A 25,843-nucleotide genomic window follows, 5' to 3' on the forward strand; every position below is an offset into this window, starting at 1 on the left:
GAGTGATGTAGATGATGGGAGATAGGGGGTCTGGGGAGGAGTGATGTAGATGATGGGAGATAGTGGGACTGGGGAGGAGTGATGTAGATGATGGGAGATAGTGGGACTGGGGAGGAGTGATGTAGATGATGGGAGATAGTGGGACTGGGGAGGAGTGATGTAGATGATGGGAGATAGTGGGACTGGGGAGGAGTGATGTAGATGATGGGAGATAGTGGGACTGGGGAGGAGTGATGTAGATGATGGGAGATAGTGGGTGATGATGTCGTCATTTGTATCTGTATGTTTTTGTTGATAAAATATCAAATAAAACCTCCGATAAAACAATATGAATCTTTATTGTTTAGTGCTGCTACAGTTGTGGACTGAACTTTAAAAGCAGCAGGGCTTTGAAGCCTCAGCTTGAATGGACTCTGTTCCATTAGGGACTCAGCATGTTGTCCAGTGTTATTTCCTCTCAGTCACAGCGATGTTATTTCCTCTCAGTCACAGAGATGTGATTTCCTCTCAGTCACAGAGATGTAATTTCCTCTCAGTCACAGAGATGTGATTTCCTCTCAGTCACAGAGATGTGATTTCCTCTCAGTCACAGCGATGTTATTTCCTCTCAGTCACAGCGATGTAATTTCCTCTCAGTCACAGCGATGTTATTTCCTCTCAGTCACAGAGATGTAATTTCCTCTCAGTCACAGCGATGTTATTTCCTCTCAGTCACAGCGATGTTATTTCCTCTCAGTCACAGCGATGTAATTTCCTCTCAGTCACAGAGATGTTATTTCCTCTCAGTCACAGAGATAGCAGGCGAGATAGAGGTTGTGATCAGGATCATGTTCAGAAGGCTCTAACTGGGAGGAAACTAATGGAACCATGCTGGAGAGAGAAAGAGGCAGATCAGAGCCCTGATGTCCCACTCTCCTGGAGTCCCAATATCCACCTGCAGGGGGAGCTATTCCACAGGGTTCTTTTTGGTTGATCCGATCACGACTGAGAACGACGCAGTAAATCCATCTTCTGGAATGAGAGCCTCGGCGTCCAGCATTGACTCTGAGCTATGGACTCTGAGGTGTGGCTGCCGTCCAGTGAGGTTTGAGATGGAGGCCCCTTTACTCCCTCACAAAGGGTCAGATCTCTGCCAGCGTGACCCGGAAGCAGTCCGCTGACCTCTCGATGGCCAGGATGAAGGTGTCCTCGTTGGAATAGTGCTCTATGATATTGTCATTCATGTTCACCAGGATCCTGAGGGAGAGAAGAAAAGGTTCCTGTTTCACAAGCAAAACAACAAAACAAAAAAACACATTTGTACAAGTATAGTCCTGGATCTGAGGAATGACTCACCCTCTGTTGTCCTGGTAAATGTTGGTCTTTTCACGAGGTACTGCGTACTTCTCTGAGATCTGTGAAAACAGTTACAGAGGACGTCACGATGGCCTGTTTTATTACAGTTGTCCAGGTTTCCAGTGTATCGACACCGAACAGAAATATGAAACGCAACATGTTAAGTCTTGGTCCCCATGTTTCATGAGCTGAAATAAAAGATCCTTGAAATTTTTCATACTCACATAAAGCTTATTTCTCTCAAATCTTGTGCACAAATTTGGTTACATCCTTGTTAGTGAGCATTTTATCCTTTGCCAAGATAATCCATCCATCTGACAGGTGTGGCATAATCAAGAATCAACAGCCTGATCAATCAACAGCCTGATCAATCAACAGCCTGATCAATCAACAGCCTGATCAATCAACAGCCTGATCAATCAACAGCCTGATCAACTCTATGTGAAGGAGATGTGTCTCGCTGCATGATGTAAATGATGGTCACACCAGATACTGACTGGTTTTCTGATCCACAGCCCCTACCTTTATTATTTTATAAAGGTATCTGTGACCAACAGATGCATTTCCCAGTCATGTGAAACCCATAGATTACGGCCTAATTCATTAATTTAAATTGACTGATATCCTTATATGACCTGTAACTCTGAAATATCTTTGAAATTGTTGCATGTTGCGTTTTATATATTTTTAGTAGTTTATATATATTTAGTAGTTTATATATATTTAGTAGTTTATATATATTTAGTAGTTTATATATATTTAGTAGTTTATATATTTTTAGTAGTTTATATATATTTAGTAGTTTATATATTTTTAGTAGTTTATATATTTTTAGTAGTTTATATATTTTTAGTAGTTTATATATTTTTAGTAGTTTATATATTTTTAGTAGTTTATATATTTTTTGTAGTTTATATATATTTAGTAGTTTATATATTTTTAGTAGTTTATATATATTTAGTAGTTTATATATATTTAGTAGTTTATATATTTTTTGTAGTTTATATATATTTAGTAGTTTATATATTTTTAGTAGTACTTACTGCTTCCAGCAAGGCCATCAGGGTGGGAGACTTCAGCATTAAGGCGTCAAACACCTCCTCTGACTCCTTCCTCACGTACAGCAGGACTGTAGAGACGGGGAACAGAGCACGTGTTATGGTCAATAGGGCTGAGGGACACAATTATTTTGTTGATTTACAGCAAACCAATTGAGATGTCATTTATAGTAGGCTTGAAACAAACATGGACATTTGCTTTGTTACAGAGACATGACTGATGTTCCCTGTAGACAGGAGACGTGACTGATGTTCCCTGTAGAGAGGAGACATGACTGATGTTCCCTGTAGACAGGAGACGTGACTGATGTTCCCTGTAGAGAGGAGACATGACTGATGTTCCCTGTAGACAGGAGACGTGACTGATGTTCCCTGTAGACAGGAGACATGACTGATGTTCCCTGTAGAGAGGAGACATGACTGATGTTCCCTGTAGACAGGAGACGTGACTGATGTTCCCTGTAGACAGGAGACGTGACTGGTGTTCCCTGTAGACAGGAGACGTGACTGGTGTTCCCTGTAGACAGGAGACGTGACTGATGTTCCCTGTAGACAGGAGACGTGACTGATGTTCCCTGTAGACAGGAGACGTGACTGATGTTCCCTGTAGACAGGAGACGTGACTGATGTTCCCTGTAGAGAGGAGACGTGACTGATGTTCCCTGTAGACAGGAGACGTGACTGATGTTCCCTGTAGACAGGAGACGTGACTGATGTTCCCTGTAGACAGGAGACGTGACTGATGTTCCCTGTAGACAGGAGACGTGACTGATGTTCCCTGTAGACAGGAGACGTGACTGATGTTCCCTGTAGACAGGAGACGTGACTGATGTTCCCTGTAGACAGGAGACGTGACTGATGTTCCCTGTAGACAGGAGACGTGACTGATGTTCCCTGTAGACAGGAGACGTGACTGATGTTCCCTGTAGACAGGAGACGTGACTGATGTTCCCTGTAGACAGGAGACGTGACTGATGTTCCCTGTAGACAGGAGACGTGACTGATGTTCCCTGTAGACAGGAGACGTGACTGATGTTCCCTGTAGACAGGAGACGTGACTGATGTTCCCTGTAGACAGGAGACGTGACTGATGTTCCCTGTAGACAGGAGACGTGACTGATGTTCCCTGTAGACAGGAGACGTGACTGATGTTCCCTGTAGAGAGGAGACGTGACTGATGTTCCCTGTAGACAGGAGACGTGACTGATGTTCCCTGTAGACAGGAGACGTGACTGATGTTCCCTGTAGAGAGGAGACGTGACTGATGTTCCCTGTAGACAGGAGACGTGACTGATGTTCCCTGTAGACAGGAGACGTGACTGATGTTCCCTGTAGACAGGAGACGTGACTGATGTTCCCTGTAGACAGGAGACGTGACTGATGTTCCCTGTAGACAGGAGACGTGACTGATGTTCCCTGTAGACAGGAGACGTGACTGATGTTCCCTGTAGACAGGAGACGTGACTGATGTTCCCTGTAGACAGGAGACGTGACTGATGTTCCCTGTAGACAGGAGACGTGACTGATGTTCCCTGTAGACAGGAGACGTGACTGATGTTCCCTGTAGACAGGAGACGTGACTGATGTTCCCTGTAGACAGGAGACGTGACTGATGTTCCCTGTAGACAGGAGACGTGACTGATGTTCCCTGTAGACAGGAGACGTGACTGATGTTCCCTGTAGACAGGAGACGTGACTGATGTTCCCTGTAGACAGGAGACGTGACTGATGTTCCCTGTAGACAGGAGACGTGACTGATGTTCCCTGTAGACAGGAGACGTGACTGATGTTCCCTGTAGACAGGAGACGTGACTGATGTTCCCTGTAGACAGGAGACGTGACTGATGTTCCCTGTAGACAGGAGACGTGACTGATGTTCCCTGTAGACAGGAGACGTGACTGATGTTCCCTGTAGACAGGAGACGTGACTGATGTTCCCTGTAGACAGGAGACGTGACTGATGTTCCCTGTAGACAGGAGACGTGACTGATGTTCCCTGTAGACAGGAGACGTGACTGATGTTCCCTGTAGACAGGAGACGTGACTGATGTTCCCTGTAGACAGGAGACGTGACTGATGTTCCCTGTAGACAGGAGACGTGACTGATGTTCCCTGTAGACAGGAGACGTGACTGGTGTTCCCTGTAGACAGGAGACGTGACTGATGTTCCCTGTAGTGGTGTAGACAGGAGACGTGACTGGTGTTCCCTGTAGACAGGAGACGTGACTGATGTTCCCTGTAGTGGTGTAGACAGGAGACGTGACTGGTGTTCCCTGTAGACAGGAGACGTGACTGATGTTCCCTGTAGTGGTGTAACCCTAACCCTGTAGACAGGAGAGCGATGAGGCTGTTTTAATAACCACCCACCTCTCTTCCGGGTTTCTGGTTTGAAGTGTTTGGCAGGAGGCGGACAGCCGTGTTCCTCAGCAGGTCGTGACACCCTCTTCATCACGACACCCCTGACACACAGGAATAGATCAACGTTGAACAACAACCAATAGGAACCCATTTAAGGGTTTAACAGCAGCCAATCAGCAGCTCTAATTCCTCATCAGTCCTTTAACGTTGTAAATGAAGACCAACTATTGAGAAATAGTCACATTGAGGAGGATTTCATTACATGCTGTTTAAATAGAGACATCAGAACATGGCCGTTATGTCACCATGGAAACATGGTCGTTATGTCACCATGGAAACATGGCCGTTATGTCACCATGGAAACATGGCCGTTATGTCACCATGGAAACACACAGCAGCTTATCGAAGCAGCCAATGGAATGTGTGGAATTGATATTCTTCCTACCCTCTCCCCTACCCTCTCTTCCTACCCTCTCCCCTACCCTCTTTCCAACCCTCTCTTCCTACCCTCTCTCCTACCCTCTTTCCAACCCTCTCTTCCTACCCTCTCTCCTACCCTCTCTCCTACCCTCTCTTCCAACCCTCTCTCCTCCCCTCTTTCCTACCCTCTCTTCCTACCCTCTCTCCTACCCTCTTTCCAACCCTCTCTTCCTACCCTCTCTTCCTACCCTCTCTCCTACCCTCTTTCCAACCCTCTCTTCCTACCCTCTCTCCTACCCTCTCTTCCAACCCTCTCTCCTCCCCTCTTTCCAACCCTCTCTTCCAACCCTCTCTCCTACCCTCCCTCCTACCCTCTTTCCAACCCTCTCTTCCTACCCTCTCTCCAACCCTCTCTTCCTACCCTCTCTCCAACCCTCTCTCCTACTCTCTTCCAACCCTCTCTCCTACCCTCTCTTCCTACCCTCTCTTCCTACCCTCTCTCCAACCCTCTCTCCAACCCTCTCTCCTACCCTCTCTCCTACCCTCTTTCCAACCCTCTCTCCAACCCTCTCTTCCTACCCTCTCTCCAACCCTCTCTCCAACCCTCTCTCCAACCCTCTCTTCCTACCCTCTCTCCTACCCTCTCCCTACCCTCTCCCCTACCCTCTCTTCCAACCCTCTCTTCCAACCCTCTCTTCCTACCCTCTCTCCAACCCTCTCTCCAACCCTCTCTCCAACCCTCTCTCTCTCCTACCCTCTCTTCCTACCCTCTCTTCCAACCCTCTCTCCAACCCTCTCTCCTACCCTTTCTTTCTACCCTCTCTTCCAACCCTCTCTTCCTACCCTCTCTCCTACCCTCTCCCCTACCCTCTCTCCTACCCTCTTTCCAACCCTCTCTCCAACCCTCTCTCCTACTCTCTTCCAACCCTCTCTTCCAACCCTCTCTTCCTACCCTCTCTCCAACCCTCTCTCCTACTCTCTTCCAACCCTCTCTTCCTACCCTCTCTCCTACCCTCTCTCCTACTCTCTTCCAACCCTCTCTTCCTACCCTCTCTTCCAACCCTCTCTCCAACCCTCTCTCCTACCCTTTCTTTCTACCCTCTCTTCCAACCCTCTCTTCCAACCCTCTCTTCCTACCCTCTCTCCTACCCTCTCCCCTACCCTCTCTCCTACCCTCTTTCCAACCCTCTCTCCTACTCTCTTCCAACCCTCTCTTCCAACCCTCTCTTCCAACCCTCTCTTCCTACCCTCTCTTCCTACCCTCTCCCCTACCCTCTCCTCTACCCTCTCCCCTCCCCCTACCCTCTCTCCTACATGAAATCGTATTAAAATGTGTTTGTGTACACCCCCAGGAAGACTATAACACAGGTTTTTACATGTTCTGTCAAGTGAGCACTTAGATAAGGTCATTTTAACGTTTTCATTAATTCATAGAGTGTTTGGGAATGACGTAGAGTAAGGCATCTGTGACAACAGAGTGGGAAAGTGGCCGTGTGTTTGGACAACTTAGACACTGCAGTAAATAAACCTTAATAAAACATCTGTCTCGGCCAGGAACGGAGTCTACTGCAGACCGGTGGGCCATAGCCAATCAGAGCTACAGTACGTCTATATGCAAATAAGCCATTTGCCACACAAGCCTGCCATCATTCACTTTGAACTGGACTGTGTGTATTATAGTAGAGTAGCCAGCCTTACTGTATGGTGTATTATAGTAGAGTAGTCAGCCTTACTGTATGGTGTACTATAGTAGAGTAGCCAGCCTTACTGTATGGTGTATTACAGTAGAGTAGCCAGCCTTACTGTATGGTGTACTATGGTAGAGTAGCCAGTCTTACTGTATGGTGTATTATAGTAGAGTAGCCAGCCTTACTGTATGGTGTATTATAGTAGAGTAGCCAGCCTTACTGTATGGTGTATTACAGTAGAGTAGCCAGTCTTACTGTATGGTGTATTACAGTAGAGTAGCCAGTCTTAATGTATGGTGTATTATATTAGAGTAGCCAGCCTTACTGTATGGTGTACTATAGTAGAGTAGCCAGCCTTACTGTATGGTGTACTATAGTAGAGTAGCCAGCCTTACTGTATGGTGTATTACAGTAGAGTAGCCAGCCTTACTGTATGGTGTATTATAGTAGAGTAGCCAGCCTTACTGTATGGTGTACTATGGTAGAGTAGCCAGTCTTACTGTATGGTGTATTATAGTAGAGTAGCCAGCCTTACTGTATGGTGTATTATAGTAGAGTAGCCAGCCTTACTGTATGGTGTATTACAGTAGAGTAGCCAGTCTTACTGTATGGTGTATTACAGTAGAGTAGCCAGTCTTAATGTATGGTGTATTATATTAGAGTAGCCAGCCTTACTGTATGGTGTACTATAGTAGAGTAGCCAGCCTTACTGTATGGTGTACTATAGTAGAGTAGCCAGCCTTACTGTATGGTGTATTACAGTAGAGTAGCCAGCCTTACTGTATGGTGTATTATAGTAGAGTAGCCAGCCTTACTGTATGGTGTACTATGGTAGAGTAGCCAGTCTTACTGTATGGTGTATTACAGTAGAGTAGCCAGTCTTACTGTATGGTGTATTATAGTAGAGTAGCCAGCCTTACTGTATGGTGTATTATAGTAGAGTAGCCAGCCTTACTGTATGGTGTATTATAGTAGAGTAGCCAGCCTTACTGTATGGTGTATTATAGTAGAGTAGCCAGCCTTACTGTATAGTGTATTATAGTAGAGTAGCCAGCCTTACTGTATGGTGTATTATAGTAGAGTAGCCAGCCTTACTGTATGGTGTATTATAGTAGAGTAGGCAGCCTTACTGTATGGTGTACTATAGTAGAGTAGCCAGCCTTACTGTATGGTGTATTACAGTAGAGTAGCCAGCCTTACTGTATGGTGTACTATAGTAGAGTAGCCAGTCTTACTGTATGGTGTATTATAGTAGAGTAGCCAGCCTTACTGTATGGTGTATTACAGTAGAGTAGCCAGCCTTACTGTATGGTGTATTATAGTAGAGTAGCCAGCCTTACTGTATGGTGTATTATAGTAGAGTAGCCAGCCTTACTGTATGGTGTATTATAGTAGAGTAGCCAGCCTTACTGTATGGTGTATTATAGTAGAGTCTATACATCCCCTATTAGAACTATACAGCTACACTTACCCTTCCCTCTCCATCTATACAGCTACACTTACCCTTCCCTCTATTAGAACTATACAGCTACACTTACCCTTCCCTCTATTAGAACTATACAGCTACACTTACCCTTCCCTCTCCATCTATACAGCTACACTTACCCTTCCCTCTCCATCTATACAGCTACACTTACCCTTCCCTCTATTAGAACTATACAGCTACACTTACCCTTCCCTCTCCATCTATACAGCTACACTTACCCTTCCCTCTCCATCTATACAGCTACACTTACCCTTCCCTCTCCATCTATACAGCTACACTTACCCTTACCTCTCCACCTATACAGCTACACTTACCCTTCCCTCTCCATCTATACAGCTACACTTACCCTTCCCTCTATTAGAACTATACAGCTACACTTACCCTTCCCTCTATTAGAACTATACAGCTACACTTACCCTTCCCTCTATTAGAACTATACAGCTACACTTACCCTTCCCTCTCCATCTATACAGCTACACTTACCCTTCCCTCTATTAGAACTATACAGCTACACTTACCCTTCCCTCTATTAGAACTATACAGCTACACTTACCCTTCCCTCTCCATCTATACAGCTACACTTACCCTTCCCTCTCCATCTATACAGCTACACTTACCCTTCCCTCTCCATCTATACAGCTACACTTACCCTTACCTCTCCACCTATACAGCTACACTTACCCTTCCCTCTCCATCTATACAGCTACACTTACCCTTCCCTCTCCATCTATACAGCTACACTTACCCTTCCCTCTATTAGAACTATACAGCTACACTTACCCTTCCCTCTATTAGAACTATACAGCTACACTTACCCTTCCCTCTCCATCTATACAGCTACACTTACCCTTCCCTCTCCATCTATACAGCTACACTTACCCTTCCCTCTCCATCTATACAGCTACACTTACCCTTACCTCTCCACCTATACAGCTACACTTACCCTTCCCTCTCCATCTATACAGCTACACTTACCCTTCCCTCTATTAGAACTATACAGCTACACTTACCCTTCCCTCTATTAGAACTATACAGCTACACTTACCCTTCCCTCTCCATCTATACAGCTACACTTACCCTTCCCTCTCCATCTATACAGCTACACTTACCCTTCCCTCTCCATCTATACAGCTACACTTACCCTTACCTCTCCACCTATACAGCTACACTTACCCTTCCCTCTCCATCTATACAGCTACACTTACCCTTCCCTCTATTAGAACTATACAGCTACACTTACCCTTCCCTCTCCATCTATACAGCTACACTTACCCTTCCCTCTCCATCTATACAGCTACACTTACCCTTCCCTCTCCATCTCCTCTGTGTTGAAGGCAAAGACCTAGGGGTGGACAACACAGACAGACAGATGAATCACGCTATAAGATTGTATCTTTCTAGGATAAACACTTTCATTACCAATTGATAGAGATACTATGGATCATTCTGGTTATTATTGGCTCATGCATTTGTCTTTGTGTCACGGTGGCTTGTCTCCAAAAGTATCTCTCACCTGTCCAGTCCTCTGCACGTGCCCAAAGTTTCCGTCTGGGATGAACAGGACAGGCTGGGTGTCCAGGTCAGAGAGGGACTTGAAAAACATTGTATCTGGCTTCCCGTTCAACGCTGCCAGGCTCCCGTCCGTCCCTGGAACACGGGAGAGAAACAACATGCACGGGTACTCGACGTTAGTCTACAGAGAACATAAAAACATCTGCACACCTACTGTCACAGGTACACAGGTACACAGGTACACAGGTGCACAGGTACACAGGTACACAGGTACACAGGTACACAGGTACACAGGTACACAGGTACACAGGTACACAGGTACACAGGTACACAGGTACACAGGTACACAGGTACACAGGTGCACAGGTGCACAGGTGCACAGGTACACAGGTACACAGGTACACAGGTACACAGGTACACAGGTACACAGGTACACAGGTACACAGGTACACAGGTACACAGGTGCACAGGTACACAGGTACACAGGTACACAGGTGCACAGGTGCACAGGTGCACAGGTACACAGGTACACAGGTGCACAGGTACACAGGTGCACAGGTACACAGGTACACAGGTGCACAGGTACACAGGTACACAGGTGCACAGGTACACAGGTACACAGGTACACAGGTACACAGGTACACAGGTGCACAGGTACACAGGTACACAGGTGCACAGGTACACAGGTACACAGGTACACAGGTACACAGGTGCACAGGTACACAGGTACACAGGTGCACAGGTACACAGGTACACAGGTGCGTAGGAAAAATCTAAACTGAAGTCTGACAGATTCATTCAACCATCAGATCCATGCAACCATCATCCACCTTCCCTGCTGCACCAGTCTGAACCCCTAAATCATAGCTTCCTGTTGAAACCAGACAGGTACTCTCTTTACTGCAGCTACCGGTATGTTCTTTACCGTTATCTCAATGGAAACTACTTATCTGACCTTTGGGCTTCATCCGCATCTGCTTCCTCTCCTCGCCACGGATTTTCCGTTCTGCTCCCTGTGGAATGGATGGGATGATTAATACCAGGGATTAGGAGGAGAGATGGAAACCTGGAATGGATGGGATGATTAATACCAGGGATTAGGAGGAGAGATGGAAACATGGAATGGATGGGATGATTAATACCAGGGATTAGGAGGAGAGATGGAAACCTGGAATGGATGGGATGATTAATTCCAGGGATTAGGAGGAGAGATGGAAACATGGAATGGATGGGATGATTAATATCAGGGATTAGGAGGAGAGATGGAAACCTGGAATGGATGGGATGATTAATACCAGGGATTAGGAGGAGAGATGGAAACATGGAATGGATGGGATGATTAATACCAGGGATTAGGAGGAGAGATGAAAACCTGGAATGGATGGGATGATTAATACCAGGGATGGAAACCTGGAATGGATGGGATGATTAATACCAGGGATTAGGAGGAGAGATGGAAACCTGGAATGGATGGGATGATTAATACCAGGGATTAGGAGGAGAGATGGAAACATGGAATGGATGGGATGATTAATGCCAGGGATTAGGAGGAGAGATGGAAACATGGAATGGATGGGATGATTAATACCAGGGATTAGGATGAGAGATGGAAACACGGAATGGATGGGATGATTAATACCAGGGATTAGGAGGAGAGATGGAAACATGGAATGGATGGGATGATTAATACCAGGGATTAGGAGGAGAGATGGAAACATAGAATGGATGGGATGATTAATACCAGGGATTAGGAGGAGAGATGGAAACCTGGAATGGATGGGATGATTAATACCAGGGATTAGGAGGAGAGATGGAAACATGGAATGGATGGGATGATTAATACCAGGGATTAGGAGGAGAGATGGAAACCTGGAATGGATGTGATAATTAATACCAGGGATTAGAAGGAGAGATGAAACCTGGAATGGATGGGATGATTAATACCAGGGATTAGGAGGAGAGATGGAAACCTGGAATGGATGTGATAATTAATACCAGGGATTAGAAGGAGAGATGAAACCTGGAATGGATGGGATGATTAATATCAGGGATTAGAAGGAGAGATGGAATGGATGGGATGATTAATACCAGGGATTAGGAGGAGAGATGGAAACATGGAATGGATGGGATGATTAATACCAGGGATTAGGAGGAGAGATGGAAACCTGGAAAGGATGGGATGATTAATACCAGGGATTAGGAGGAGAGATGGAAACATGGAATGGGTGGGATGATTAATACCAGGGATTAGGAGGAGAGATGGAAACATGGAATGGATGGGATGATTAATACCAGGGATTAGGAGGAGAGATGGAAACCTGGAATGGATGGGATGATTAATACCAGGGATTAGGAGGAGAGATGGAAACCTGGAATGGATAGGATGATTAATACCAGGGATTAGGAGGAGAGATGGAAACATGGAATGGATGGGATGATTAATACCAGGGATTAGGAGGAGAGATGGAAACCTGGAATGGATGGGATGATTCATATCAGGGACGGAAACCTGGAATGGATGGGATGATTAATACCAGGGATTAGGAGGAGAGATGGAAACACGGAATGGATGGGATGATTATTACCAGGGATTAGGAGAAGAGATGGAAACCTGGAATGGATGGGATGATTAATACCAGGGATTAGGAGGAGAGATGGAGACATGGAAGGGATGGGATGATTAATACCAGGGATTAGGAGGAGAGATGGAAACCTGGAATGGATGGGATGATTAATAGGAGAGATGGAAACATGGCCTATGGAATTTGGTGAACCATCAATGCTTTTTTATTTGAATTTGGCATCGTCATAGGATGCCACCTTTCCAACAAGTCAGTTCGTAAAATGTCTGCCTTGCTAGAGCTTCCCCGGGTCAACTGTAAGTGCTGTTATTGTGACTTGGAAACGTCTAGGAGCAACAAAGGCTCAGCTGCCAAGTGGTAGGCCACACAAACTCACAGAACGGGACTGCTGAAGCGCGAAGTGCAACACTCACTACCGAGTTCCAAACTGCCTCTGGAAGCAACGTCAGCACAATAACTGTTGGTCGGGAGCTTCATGAAATGGGTTTCCATGGCCGAGCAGCAGCACACAAGCCTAAGATCACCATGCGCAATGCCAAGCGTTGGCTGGAGTGGTGTAAAGCTCGCCGCCATTGGACTCTGGAGCAGTGGAAACGCGTTCTCTGAAGTGATGAATCATGCTTCACCATCTGCCAGTCTGGCGGACGAATCTGGGTTTGGCGGATGCCAGGAGAACGCTACCTGACCCAATGCAGAGTGCCAACTGTAAAGTTTGGTGGAGGAGGAGTAACGGTCTAGGGCTGTTTTTCATGGTTCGGGCCCCTTAGTTCCAGTGAAAGGGACATCTTAACGCTACAGCATACAATGACATTCTAGACGATTCTGTGCTTCCAACTTTGTGGCAACATTTTGGGGAAGGCCCTTTCCTGTTTCAGCATGACAATGCCCCCGTGCACAAAGCGAGGGCCATACAGAAATGGTTTGTCGAGATCGGTGTGGAAGAACTTGACTGGCCTGCACAGAGCCCTGACCTCAACCCCGTCGAACACTTTTGGGATGAATTGGAACACCGACTGCGAGCCAGGCCTAGTCGCCCAACATCAGTGCCCAACGTCACCAATGCTCTTGTGGCTGAATGGAAGCAAGTCCCCGCAGCAATGTTCCAACATCTAGTGGAAAGCCTTCCCAGAGGAGTGGAGGCTGTTATAGCAGAAAAAAGGGGACCAACTCCATATTAATGCCCATGATTTTGGAATGAGATGTTGGACGAGCAGGTGTCCACATACATTTGGTCATTCATGCTGAAACCTGGAAAGGCACTATAAAATCCCAGTCCAGCCCATCTCCCTAGCCAACCCCCAGTCCAGCCCACCCCCCATCTCCCCAGCCAACCCCCAGTCCAGCCCACCCCCCATCTCCCTAGCCAACCCCCAGTCCAGCCCACCTCCCATCTCCCCAGCCAACCCCCAGCCCACCCCACCTCCCATCTCCCCAGCCAACCCCCAGTCCAGCCCACCTCCCATCTCCCCAGCCAACCCCCAGTCCAGCCCACCCCCCATCTCCCTAGCCAACCCCCAGTCCAGCCCACCTCCCATCTCCCCAGCCAACCCCCAGTCCAGCCCACCCCCCATCTCCCTAGCCAACCCCCAGTCCAGCCCACCTCCCATCTCCCCAGTCAACCTCCAGTCCAGCTTATCTCCCCAGCCCACCCCCAGTCCAAAAATTGTCCAATTCACACACTTATCAAGAGAACATCCCTGGTCATGCCTACTGATCTGGAGGACTCACTAAACACAAATACTTTGTTTGTAAATGATGTCTGAGTGATGAGTGATGACAAATGTGCATGTGTCAGCATATGGTCTCACAAGGGCTCTGAGGATCTCATCTCGGTACCTAATGGCAGTCAGGCTACCTCTGGCGAGCACATGGAGGGCTGTGCGGCCCCCCAAAGAAATGCCACCCCACACCATGACTGACCCACCGCCAAACCGGTCATGCTGGAGGATGTTGCAGGCAGCAGAACATTCTCCACGGCGTCTCCAGACTCTGTCACGTCTGTCACATGTGCTCACGTGCTCAGTGTGAACCTGCTTTCATCTGTGAAGAGCACAGGGCGCCAGTGGCGAATTTGCCAATCTTGGTGTTCTCTGGCAAATGCCAAACGTCCTGCACGGTGTTGGGCTGTAAGCACAACCCCCACCTGTGGACGTCGGGCCCTCATACCACCCTCATGGAGTCTGTTTCTGACCGTTTGAGCAGACACATGCACATTTGTGGCCTGCTGGAGGTCATTTTGCAGTGCTCTGGCAGTGCTCCTCCTGCTCAAAGGCGGAGGTAGCGGTCCTGCTGCTGGGTTGTTGGCCTCCTCCACGTCTCCTGATGTACTGGCCTGTCTCCTGGTAGCGCCTCCATGCTCTGGACACTACGCTGACAGACACAGCAAACCTTCTTGCCACAGCTCGCATTGATGTGCCATCCTGGATGAGCTGCACTACCTGAGCCACTTGTGTGGGTTGTAGACTCCGTCTCATGCTACCACTAGAGTGAGAGCACCGCCAGCATTCAAAAGTGACCAAAACATCAGCCAGGAAGCATAGGAACTGAGAAGTGGTCTGTGGTCACCACCTGCAGAATCACTCCTTTATTGGGGGTGTCTTGTTAATTGCCTATAATTTCCACCTTTTGTCTATTCCATTTGCACAACAGCATGTGAAATTTATTGTCAATCAGTGTTGCTTCCTAAGTGGACAGTTTGATTTCACAGAAGTGTGATTGACTTGGAGTTACATTGTGTTGTTTAAGTGTTCCCTTTATTTTTTTGAGCAGTGTATATTTGAACAATTACATTTAATTTTGATACAGTATATTTAAAACCTAATAGTTTTAGAGAGCCTTCTGTGGCGGGGTTAGAGGTTAGAGGTCAAACAGAGAGTCTCACCTTGTCACAGAAGACCTTGATCTCAGAGAAGGCTCTGTGTGTGGGGTTAGAGGTCAAACAGAGAGAGACTCACCTTGTCACAGAAGACCTTGATCTCAGAGAAGGCTCTGTGTGTGGGGTTAGAGGTCAAACAGAGAGAGACTCACCTTGTCACAGAAGACCTTGATCTCAGAGAAGGCTCTGTGTGTGGGGTTAGAGGTCAAAGAGAGAGAGACTCACCTTGTCACAGAAGACCTTGATCTCAGAGAAGGCTCTGTGTGTGGGGTTAGAGGTCAAAGAGAGAGAGACTCACCTTGTCACAGAAGACCTTGATCTCAGAGAAGGCTCTGTGTGTGGGGTTAGAGGTCAAAGAGAGAGAGACTCACCTTGTCACAGAAGACCTTGATCTCAGAGAAGGCTCTGTGTGTGGGGGTTAGAGGTCAAACAGAGAGTCTCACCTTGTCACAGAAGACCTTGATCTCAGAGAAGGCTCTGTGTGTGGGGTTAGAGGTCAAAGAGAGAGAGACTCACCTTGTCACAGAAGACCTTGATCTCAGAGAAGGCTCTGTGTGTGGGGTTAGAGGTCAAACAGAGAGAGACTCACCTTGTCACAGAAGACCTTGATCTCAGAGAAGGCTCTGTGTGTGGGGGTTAGAGGTCAAACAGAGAGTCTCACCTTGTCACAGAAGACCTTGATCTCAGAAAAGGCTCTGTGTGTGGGGTTAGAGGTCAAACAGAGAGTCTCACCTTGTCACAGAAGACCTTGATCTCAGAGAAGGCTCTGTGTGTGGGGTTAGAGGTCAAAGAGAGAGAGTCTCACCTTGTCACAGAAGACCTTGATCTCAGAGAAGGCTCTGTGTGTGGGTGTGTTGCAGCCGCGGTTAGAGTTATAGCTGTAAGTGTCTATCTGGATCATCAGAGGCATGCCCTTCACCCCCTTCTGGCAGGAGAAGTCTGTACTCAGACAGTTCACTGTGATGAATACCTGGTAGAGAGAAGAAGAGAGTACAGGTTACAATCTATATGAAGTAGGGCGAAGCAACATTACCGTATAACCCACGGTTATGGAAATAGACTGTCGTGAAAATAATAAAATAAACATAAAGAAAACGTCCGGGCATTGCTGACACAAGCAAGGTATTGTAGCAAATTATGAATGGAATCTAACCCTGGCAGTTTGACTTGTAAACTCATGGGAACACTCTCAATGGCTGCCAGGTATTGTGATGCAATCATTGCCATGGAAACGTAGAATGTTAATTCAAATGTGACTCGTGCAATGGAATGTATTTTTTGTAATGTCAGTTGAGTTGAATCAACAAAGCATAGCACATACTGATGGGTACACTTCCTGCTTTTACTTCCTGTGTTTACTTCCTGCTTTTACTTCCTGTGTTTACTTCCTGTGTTTACTTCCTGCTTTTACTTCCTGTGTTTACTTCCTGCTTTTACTTCCTGCTTTTACTTCCTGCTTTTACTTCCTGTGTTTACTTCCTGTGTTTACTTCCTGCTTTTACTTCCTGTGTTTACTTCCTGCTTTTACTTCTTTGCTCCTATAGATACACTCGCAATGACCTGCCAGTCCACCCTTTATGCCATCATTGACTTGAATGGGGACGCCCGTTCTATTCCTTATATTTCTATGGCAGCAAATGCGGTCGAACGGTATTACTGAGACCGTGGTCATTTGGCCAATTACCGTCATCCAAAATTGCATGACTGTCACAGCCCAAATAGGAAGTCAAACAAATATGACTTTTTCACAAAACAGTTTACGTAGGTTGTTGTTTTTGTCATCGTTCAGGAGCCGCAATCTGCCAGGTTGTCAGCGGTTTCTCATGTTGCCTAAAAAAGAGTCGCCACAACATCCCAGCTCCTATGTTTCCTGTCGGACAGAGTTAAGACCTCCAGGAGGGTATCTCTCCAGGAACAGGGTTGGAGTTAAAACCTACAGGAGGGTTTCTCTCCAGGAACAGGGTTGGAGTTAAAACCTCCAGGAGGGTCTCTCTCCAGGAACAGGGTTGGAGTATAAACCTCCAGGAGGGTCTCTCTCCAGGAACAGGGTTGGAGTAAAAACCTACAGGAGGGTCTCTCTCCAGGAACAGGGTTGGAGTATAAACCTCCAGGAGGGTCTCTCTCCAGGAACAGGGTTGGAGTTAAAACCTCCAGGAGGGTCTCTCTCCAGGAACAGGGTTGGAGTTAAAACCTCCAGGAGGGTCTCTCTCCAGGAACAGGGTTGGAGTATAAACCTCCAGGAGGGTCTCTCTCCAGGAACAGGGTTGGAGTTAAAACCTACTGGTGGGTATCTCTCCTGGAACAGGGTTGGAGTATAAACCTCCAGGAGGGTCTCTCTCCAGGAACAGGGTTGGAGTTAAAACCTACTGGTGGGTATCTCTCCAGGAACATGGTTGGAGTATAAACCTCCAGGAGGGTCTCTCTCCAGGAACAGGGTTGGAGTATAAACCTCCAGGAGGGTCTCTCTCCAGGAACAGGGTTGGAGTTAAAACCTCCAGGAGGGTCTCTCTCCAGGAACAGGGTTGGAGTTAAAACCTCCAGGAGGGTCTCTCTCCAGGAACAGGGTTGGAGTATAAACCTCCAGGAGGGTCTCTCTCCAGGAACAGGGTTGGAGTTAAAACCTACTGGTGGGTATCTCTCCAGGAACAGGGTTGGAGTATAAACCTCCAGGAGGGTCTCTCTCCAGGAACAGGGTTGGAGTTAAAACCTACTGGTGGGTATCTCTCCAGGAACATGGTTGGAGTATAAACCTCCAGGAGGGTCTCTCTCCAGGAACAGGGTTGGAGTTAAAACCTACTGGTGGGTATCTCTCCAGGAACATGGTTGGAGTATAAACCTCCAGGAGGGTCTCTCTCCAGGAACAGGGTTGGAGTTAAAACCTACTGGTGGGTATCTCTCCAGGAACATGGTTGGAGTATAAACCTCCAGGAGGGTCTCTCTCCAGGAACATGGTTGGAGTATAAACCTACTGGTGGGTATCTCTCCAGGAACATGGTTGGAGTATAAACCTCCAGGAGGGTCTCTCTCCAGGAACAGGGTTGGAGTTAAAACCTACTGGTGGGTATCTCTCCAGGAACATGGTTGGAGTATAAACCTACAGGAGGGTAGCTCTCCAGGAACAGGGTTGGAGTTAAAACCTACTGGTGGGTATCTCTCCAGGAACAGGGCTGGAGTTAAAACCTACTGGTGGGTATCTCTCCAGGAACAGGGCTGGAGTTAAAACCTACTGGTGGGTATCTCTCCAGGAACAGGGTTGGAGTAAAAACCTACAGGAGGGTCTCCCTCTAGGAACAGGGCTGGAGTTAAAACCTCCAGGAGGGTTTCTCTCCAGGAACAGGGTTGGAGTTAAAACCTACAGGAGGGTCTCCCTCTAGGAACAGGGCTGGAGTTAAAACCTACTGGTGGGTATCTCTCCAGGAACAGGGTTGGAGTAAAAACCTACAGGAGGGTCTCCCTCTAGGAACAGGGCTGGAGTTAAAACCTCCAGGAGGGTTTCTCTCCAGGAACAGGGTTGGAGTTAAAACCTCCAGGAGGGTTTCTCTCCAGGAACAGGGTTGGAGTAAAAACCTCCAGGAGGGTTTCTCTCCAGGAACAGGGTTGGAGTTAAAACCTCCAGGAGGGTTTCTCTCCAGGAACAGGGTTGGAGTTAAAACCTCCAGGAGGGTTTCTCTCCAGGAACAGGGTTGGAGTTAAATCCTCCAGGAGGGTTTCTCTCCAGGAACAGGGTTGGAGTAAAAACCTCCAGGAGGGTTTCTCTCCAGGAACAGAGTTGGAGTTAAAACCTCCAGGAGGGTGGCTCTCCAGGAACAGGGTTGGAGTTAAAACCTCCAGGAGGGTAGAGGGGCCAGTTTGATAGTTAGAACCCTACATACTCTGATAGTCCAGACAGTCTGATCAGAACCCTACATACTCTGATAGTCCAGACAGTCTGATCAGAACCCTACATACTCTGATAGTCCAGACAGTCTGATCAGAACCCTACATACTCTGATAGTCCAGACAGTCTGATCAGAACCCTACATACTCTGATAGTCCAGACAGTCTGATCAGAACCCTACATACTCTGATAGTCCAGACAGTCTGATCAGAACCCTACATACTCTGATAGTCCAGACAGTCTGATCAGAACCCTACATACTCTGATAGTCCAGTCTGATCAGAACCCTACATACTCTGATAGTCCAGACAGTTTGATCAGAACCCTACATACTCTGATAGTCCAGTCTGATCAGAACTCTACATACTCTGATAGTCCAGACAGTCTGATCAGAACCCTACATACTCTGATAGTCCAGACAGTCTGATCAGAACCCTACATACTCTGATAGTCCAGTCTGATCAGAACTCTACATACTCTGATAGTCCAGACAGTCTGATCAGAACCCTACATACTCTGATAGTCCAGTCTGATCAGAACCCTACATACTCTGATAGTCCAGACAGTCTGATCAGAACCCTACATACTCTGATAGTCCAGTCTGATCAGAACTCTACATACTCTGATAGTCCAGACAGTCTGATCAGAACCCTACATACTCTGATAGTCCAGTCTGATCAGAACCCTACATACTCTGATAGTCCAGACAGTCTGATCAGAACCCTACATACTCTGATAGTCCAGACAGTCTGATCAGAACCCTACATACTCTGATAGTCCAGTCTGATCAGAACTCTACATACTCTGATAGTCCAGACAGTCTGATCAGAACCCTACATACTCTGATAGTCCAGTCTGATCAGAACTCTACATACTCTGATAGTCCAGACAGTCTGATCAGAACCCTACATACTCTGATAGTCCAGACAGTCTGATCAGAACCCTACATACTCTGATAGTCCAGACAGTCTGATCAGAACCCTACATACTCTGATAGTCCAGACAGTCTGATCAGAACCCTACATACTCTGATAGTCCAGTCTGATCAGAACCCTACATACTCTGATAGTCCAGTTTGATCAGAACCCTACATACTCTGATAGTCCAGACAGTCTGATCAGAACCCTACATACTCTGATAGTCCAGACAGTCTGATCAGAACCCTACATACTCTGATAGTCCAGACAGTCTGATCAGAACCCTACATACTCTGATAGTCCAGACAGTCTGATCAGAACCCTACATACTCTGATAGTCCAGTCTGATCAGAACCCTACATACTCTGATAGTCCAGACAGTCTGATCAGAACCCTACATACTCTGATAGTCCAGTCTGATCAGAACCCTACATACTCTGATAGTCCAGTTTGATCAGAACCCTACATACTCTGATAGTCCAGACAGTCTGATCAGAACCCTACATACTCTGATAGTCCAGACAGTCTGATCAGAACCCTACATACTCTGATAGTCCAGACAGTCTGATCAGAACCCTACATACTCTGACAGTCTGATCAGAACCCTACATACTCTGATAGTCCAGTCTGATCAGAACCCTACATACTCTGATAGTCCAGACAGTTTGATCAGAACCCTACATACTCTGATAGTCCAGACAGTTTGATCAGAACCCTACATACTCTGATAGTCCAGACAGTCTGATCAGAACCCTACATACTCTGATAGTCCAGACAGTCTGATCAGAACCCTACATACTCTGATAGTCCAGACAGTTTGATCAGAACCCTACATACTCTGATAGTCCAGACAGTCTGATCAGAACCCTACATACTCTGATAGTCCAGTCTGATCAGAACCCTACATACTCTGATAGTCCAGTTTGATCAGAACCCTACATACTCTGATAGTCCAGACAGTTTGATCAGAACCCTACATACTCTGATAGTCCAGTTTGATCAGAACCCTACATACTCTGATAGTCCAGTCTGATCAGAACCCTACATACTCTGATAGTCCAGTCTGATCAGAACCCTACATACTCTGATAGTCCAGACAGTTTGATCAGAACCCTACATACTCTGATAGTCCAGTCTGATCAGAACCCTACATACTCTGATAGTCCAGTTTGATCAGAACCCTACATACTCTGATAGTCCAGACAGTTTGATCAGAACCCTACATACTCTGATAGTCCAGACAGTCTGATCAGAACCCTACATACTCTGACAGTCTGATCAGAACCCTACATACTCTGATAGTCCAGTCTGATCAGAACTCTACATACTCTGATAGTCCAGACAGTCTGATCAGAACCCTACATACTCTGATAGTCCAGTCTGATCAGAACCCTACATACTCTGATAGTCCAGTCTGATCAGAACCCTACATACTCTGATAGTCCAGACAGTCTGATCAGAACCCTACATACTCTGATAGTCCAGACAGTCTGATCAGAACCCTACATACTCTGATAGTCCAGTCTGATCAGAACCCTACATACTCTGATAGTCCAGTCTGATCAGAACCCTACATACTCTGATAGTCCAGACAGTCTGATCAGAACCCTACATACTCTGATAGTCCAGACAGTTTGATCAGAACCCTACATACTCTGATAGTCCAGTTTGATCAGAACGGTGTGATCTACCAACTAAACCAATTCAATTCACATGGTACCGCTCATCAACAGACAATAAGAGAGTTCACATTTCATAGCTGAGAACAAAACATCAGCATGTCTGGCCAACTCACAATACAGGAAGACAAGATTGGATTTCCTTCGCGAATAACATCCATCCTTTTAACAATGCAAAATAATATACGTTCCCAATCACATGACCAACAAGCTAGTGAGAGTCGTGGGCTGTTTCAACAGAGGCCGTCCATAACAGTCAGTATTTATCTGGAGAGCTGGGTCTCTTTCAGAGCTGAAACCTGAGCTGAAACCTTTATGTACCTCAGAGTTGCCCTGTGTGTCACACCTACAATACTACCGAGAAACACAGAGGACGCTCCCTGTTTCTGACAGACCGACAGGGAGAGGATAATGGTCTGTTTCTGACAGACCAACAGGGAGAGGATAATGGTCTGTTTCTGACAGACCGACAGGGAGAGGATAATGGTCTGTTTCTGACAGACCAACAGGGAGAGGATAATGGTCTGTTTCTGACAGACCAACAGGGAGAGGATAATGGTCTGTTTCTGACAGACCAACAGGGAGAGGATAATGGTCTGTTTCTGACAGACCGACAGGGAGAGGATAATGGTCTGTTTCTGACAGACCAACAGGGAGAGGATAATGGTCTGTTTCTGACAGACCAACAGGGAGAGGATAATGGTCTGTTTCTGACAGACCAACAGGGAGCGGATAATGGTCTGTTTCTGACAGACCAACAGGGAGCGGATAATGGTCTGTTTCTGACAGACCAACAGGGAGTGGATAATGGCCTGTTTCTGACAGACCAACAGGGAGAGGATAATGGTCTGTTTCTGACAGACCAACAGGGAGAGGATAATGGTCTGTTTCTGACAGACCAACAGGGAGCGGATAATGGTCTGTTTCTGACAGACCAACAGGGAGCGGATAATGGCCTGTTTCTGACAGACCAACAGGGAGAGGATAATGGTCTGTTTCTGACAGACCAACAGGAGAGGATAATGGCCTGTTTCTGACAGACCAACAGGGAGAGGATAATGGCCCAACAGGGAGCGGATAATGGCCTGTTTCTGACAGACCAACAGGGAGCGGATAATGGTCTGTTTCTGACAGACCAACAAGGAGAGGATAATGGTCTGTTTCTGACAGACCAACAGGGAGCGGATAATGGTCTGTTTCTGACAGACCAACAGGGAGCGGATAATGGCCTGTTTCTGACAGACCAACAGGGAGAGGATAATGGCACGACAGGTACGACGGAACTCATTATTTACCACATACTGCATTCCAACATCCTCCAAAGATTTAGGACCCTAGAAATATTTTCACTCGTTAACTTTTCCAGATCACCGTCTCCTGTGTGGTACGGAGAGTAAGTTTCCACTTCTGTCGAAGCACCTGTATCCAACAGTCATGTTTCTCCTTACCTTGGCCTCGTCGTTGACATCCCAGGTGAAGGAGACGGCGTTGTAGGCGATCTCCTCAACGTTCCCGATGGTGTTGAAGCTCTCTTTGTAGTCGGCTAACACGCAGAGAAGAGGTCACAGGTCATCAGTATCTCTAAAAACACTACTTTGATGTTTCATTTACATAGAGCATTTCAAAAATACCGCACGCACACACACACACACACACCTCTAAGAGTTTAGAGAATATTCCCTGCGGCAGCACAGTAGGAAATGTTTTTAACTCTACTAGTGGATAATGAGAGCACACTCAATTCACTTCAATAAAAAATAATCAGTATTTCCAAAAATCTGCAACATCTTTTGAGCCGAATCAGATTCTAAGTATTTAGTTGGCACGTCCACAAAGCACAGCGTTCAACACCGTTTTACAGGAAGACGAGATATAACGATGTGCAGTTTTACAGGAAGACGAGATATAACGATGTGCAGTTTTACAGGAAGACGAGATATAACGATGTGCAGTTTTACAGGAAGACGAGATATAACGATGTGCAGTTTTACAGGAAGACGAGATATAACGATGTGCAGTTTTACAGGAAGACGAGATATAACGATGTGCAGTTTTACAGGAAGACGAGATATAACGATGTGCAGTTTTACAGGAAGACGAGATATAACGATGTGCAGTTTTACAGGAAGACAAGATATAACGATGTGCAGTTTTACAGGAAGACGAGATATAACGATGTGCAGTTTTACAGGAAGACGAGATCGAACGATGTGCATTGGACAAGGCCACGTGGTAGATAAAAGATCCCCCCCCCCCCCCCCATGTTAAGATCCCCTGTCTATTTGCCTACAGTTTACTCCTTCCCACAAGTTGAGACAAGTCCCCCCCCCCACCACCCCATGTTAAGATCCCCTGTCTATTTGCCTACAGTTTACTCCTTCCCACAAGTTGAGACAAGTCCCCCCCCCCCACCCCATGTTAAGATCCCCTGTCTATTTACCTACAGTTTACTCCTTCCCACAAGTTGAGACAAGTCCCCCCCCCACCCCATGTTAAGATCCCCTGTCTATTTGCCTACAGTTTACTCCTTCCCACAAGTTGAGACAAGTCATCCCCCCCTACCCCATGTTAAGATCCCCTGTCTATTTGCCTACAGTTTACTCCTTCCCACAAGTTGAGACAAGTCATCCCCCCCCAACCCATGTTAAGATCCCCTGTCTATTTACCTACAGTTTACTCCTTCCCACAAGTTGAGACAAGTCATCCCTCCCCCACCCCATGTTTCATGCTAACAGCCCTGACGCAGTGACATCGCCACCGGGCCTCAGGAGGAATCGTGCCAGTCCGTTATTCAAATCACCTCCCTGTGTCAGGTTTCATCACCGTTAACATGAGGGATCGCCTCCCCTCATCTCCCAGGTTTCACCACCGGTAACGTGAGGTCTCTCCTCCCCTCATCTCCCAGGTTTCACCACCGGTAACGTGAGGTCTCTCCTCCCCTCATCTCCCAGGTTTCACCACCGGTAACGTGAGGTCTCTCCTCCCCTCATCTCCCAGGTCTACTTCCGGTAATGTGAGGTCTCTCCTCCCCTCATCTCCCAGGTTTCACCACCGGTAACATGAGGTCTCTCCTCCTCTCATCTCCCAGGTTTCACCACCGGTAACGTGAGGTCTCTCCTCCCCTCATCTCCCAGGTTTCACCACCGGTAACGTGAGGTCTCTCCTCCTCTCATCTCCCAGGTTTCACCACCGGTAACGTGAGGTCTCTCCTCCCCTCATCTCCCAGGTTTCACCACCGGTAACGTGAGGTCTCTCCTCCTCTCATCTCCCAGGTTTCACCACCGGTAACATGAGGTCTCTCCTCCTCTCATCTCCCAGGTTTCACCACCGGTAACGTGAGGTCTCTCCTCCCCTCATCTCCCAGGTCTACTTCCGGTAACGTGAGGTCTCTCCTCCCCTCATCTCCCAGGTCTACTTCCGGTAATGTGAGGTCTCTCCTCCCCTCATCTCCCAGGTTTCACCACCGGTAACGTGAGGTCTCTCCTCCTCTCATCTCCCAGGTTTCACCACCGGTAACGTGAGGTCTCTCCTCCTCTCATCTCCCAGGTTTCACCACCGGTAACGTGAGGTCTCTCCTCCCCTCATCTCCCAGGTTTCACCACCGGTAACGTGAGGTCTCTCCTCCCCTCATCTCCCAGGTCTACTTCCGGTAACGTGAGGTCTCTCCTCCCCTCATCTCCCAGGTTTCACCACCGGTAACGTGAGGTCTCTCCTCCCCTCATCTCCCAGGTTTCACCACCGGTAACGTGAGGTCTCTCCTCCCCTCATCTCCCAGGTTTCACCACCGGTAACGTGAGGTCTCTCCTCCCCTCATCTCCCAGGTCTACTTCCGGTAATGTGAGGTCTCTCCTCCCCTCATCTCCCAGGTTTCACCACCGGTAACGTGAGGTCTCTCCTCCTCTCATCTCCCAGGTTTCACCACCGGTAACGTGAGGTCTCTCCTCCCCTCATCTCCCAGGTTTCACCACCGGTAACGTGAGGTCTCTCCTCCTCTCATCTCCCAGGTTTCACCACCGGTAACGTGAGGTCTCTCCTCCCCTCATCTCCCAGGTTTCA

The 25,843-nt window shown here is 47.3% G+C and overlaps 1 protein-coding gene across 2 annotated transcripts in view; it reads right to left on the minus strand.

Moving 5' to 3' along the window:
* Positions 1–213: 213 nt before the first annotated feature.
* The window catches only part of LOC139572787 (grainyhead-like protein 2 homolog), a 41,294-nt gene continuing 15,664 nt past the window's right edge, over positions 214–25,843 (minus strand). The window contains exons 7-15 of one of the 2 annotated variants that reach the window (XM_071395558.1): positions 23,236–23,330; positions 16,120–16,284; positions 10,813–10,870; positions 9,859–9,992; positions 9,650–9,687; positions 4,761–4,852; positions 2,379–2,464; positions 1,336–1,394; positions 214–1,236 (exon numbers count right to left, since the gene is read on the minus strand). In XM_071395558.1, coding sequence (XP_071251659.1) covers positions 1,122–1,236; positions 1,336–1,394; positions 2,379–2,464; positions 4,761–4,852; positions 9,650–9,687; positions 9,859–9,992; positions 10,813–10,870; positions 16,120–16,284; positions 23,236–23,330 — 842 coding nt within the window. In that variant the 3' untranslated portion in view covers positions 214–1,121. The remainder of the gene's footprint in view (positions 1,237–1,335; positions 1,395–2,378; positions 2,465–4,760; positions 4,853–9,649; positions 9,688–9,858; positions 9,993–10,812; positions 10,871–16,119; positions 16,285–23,235; positions 23,331–25,843) is intronic. The other variant, XM_071395557.1, reaches the window with a different exon arrangement.

Source organism: Salvelinus alpinus, chromosome 4 (genome assembly GCF_045679555.1).
Source record: "Salvelinus alpinus chromosome 4, SLU_Salpinus.1, whole genome shotgun sequence".
Classification (NCBI taxonomy): domain Eukaryota; kingdom Metazoa; phylum Chordata; class Actinopteri; order Salmoniformes; family Salmonidae; genus Salvelinus; species Salvelinus alpinus.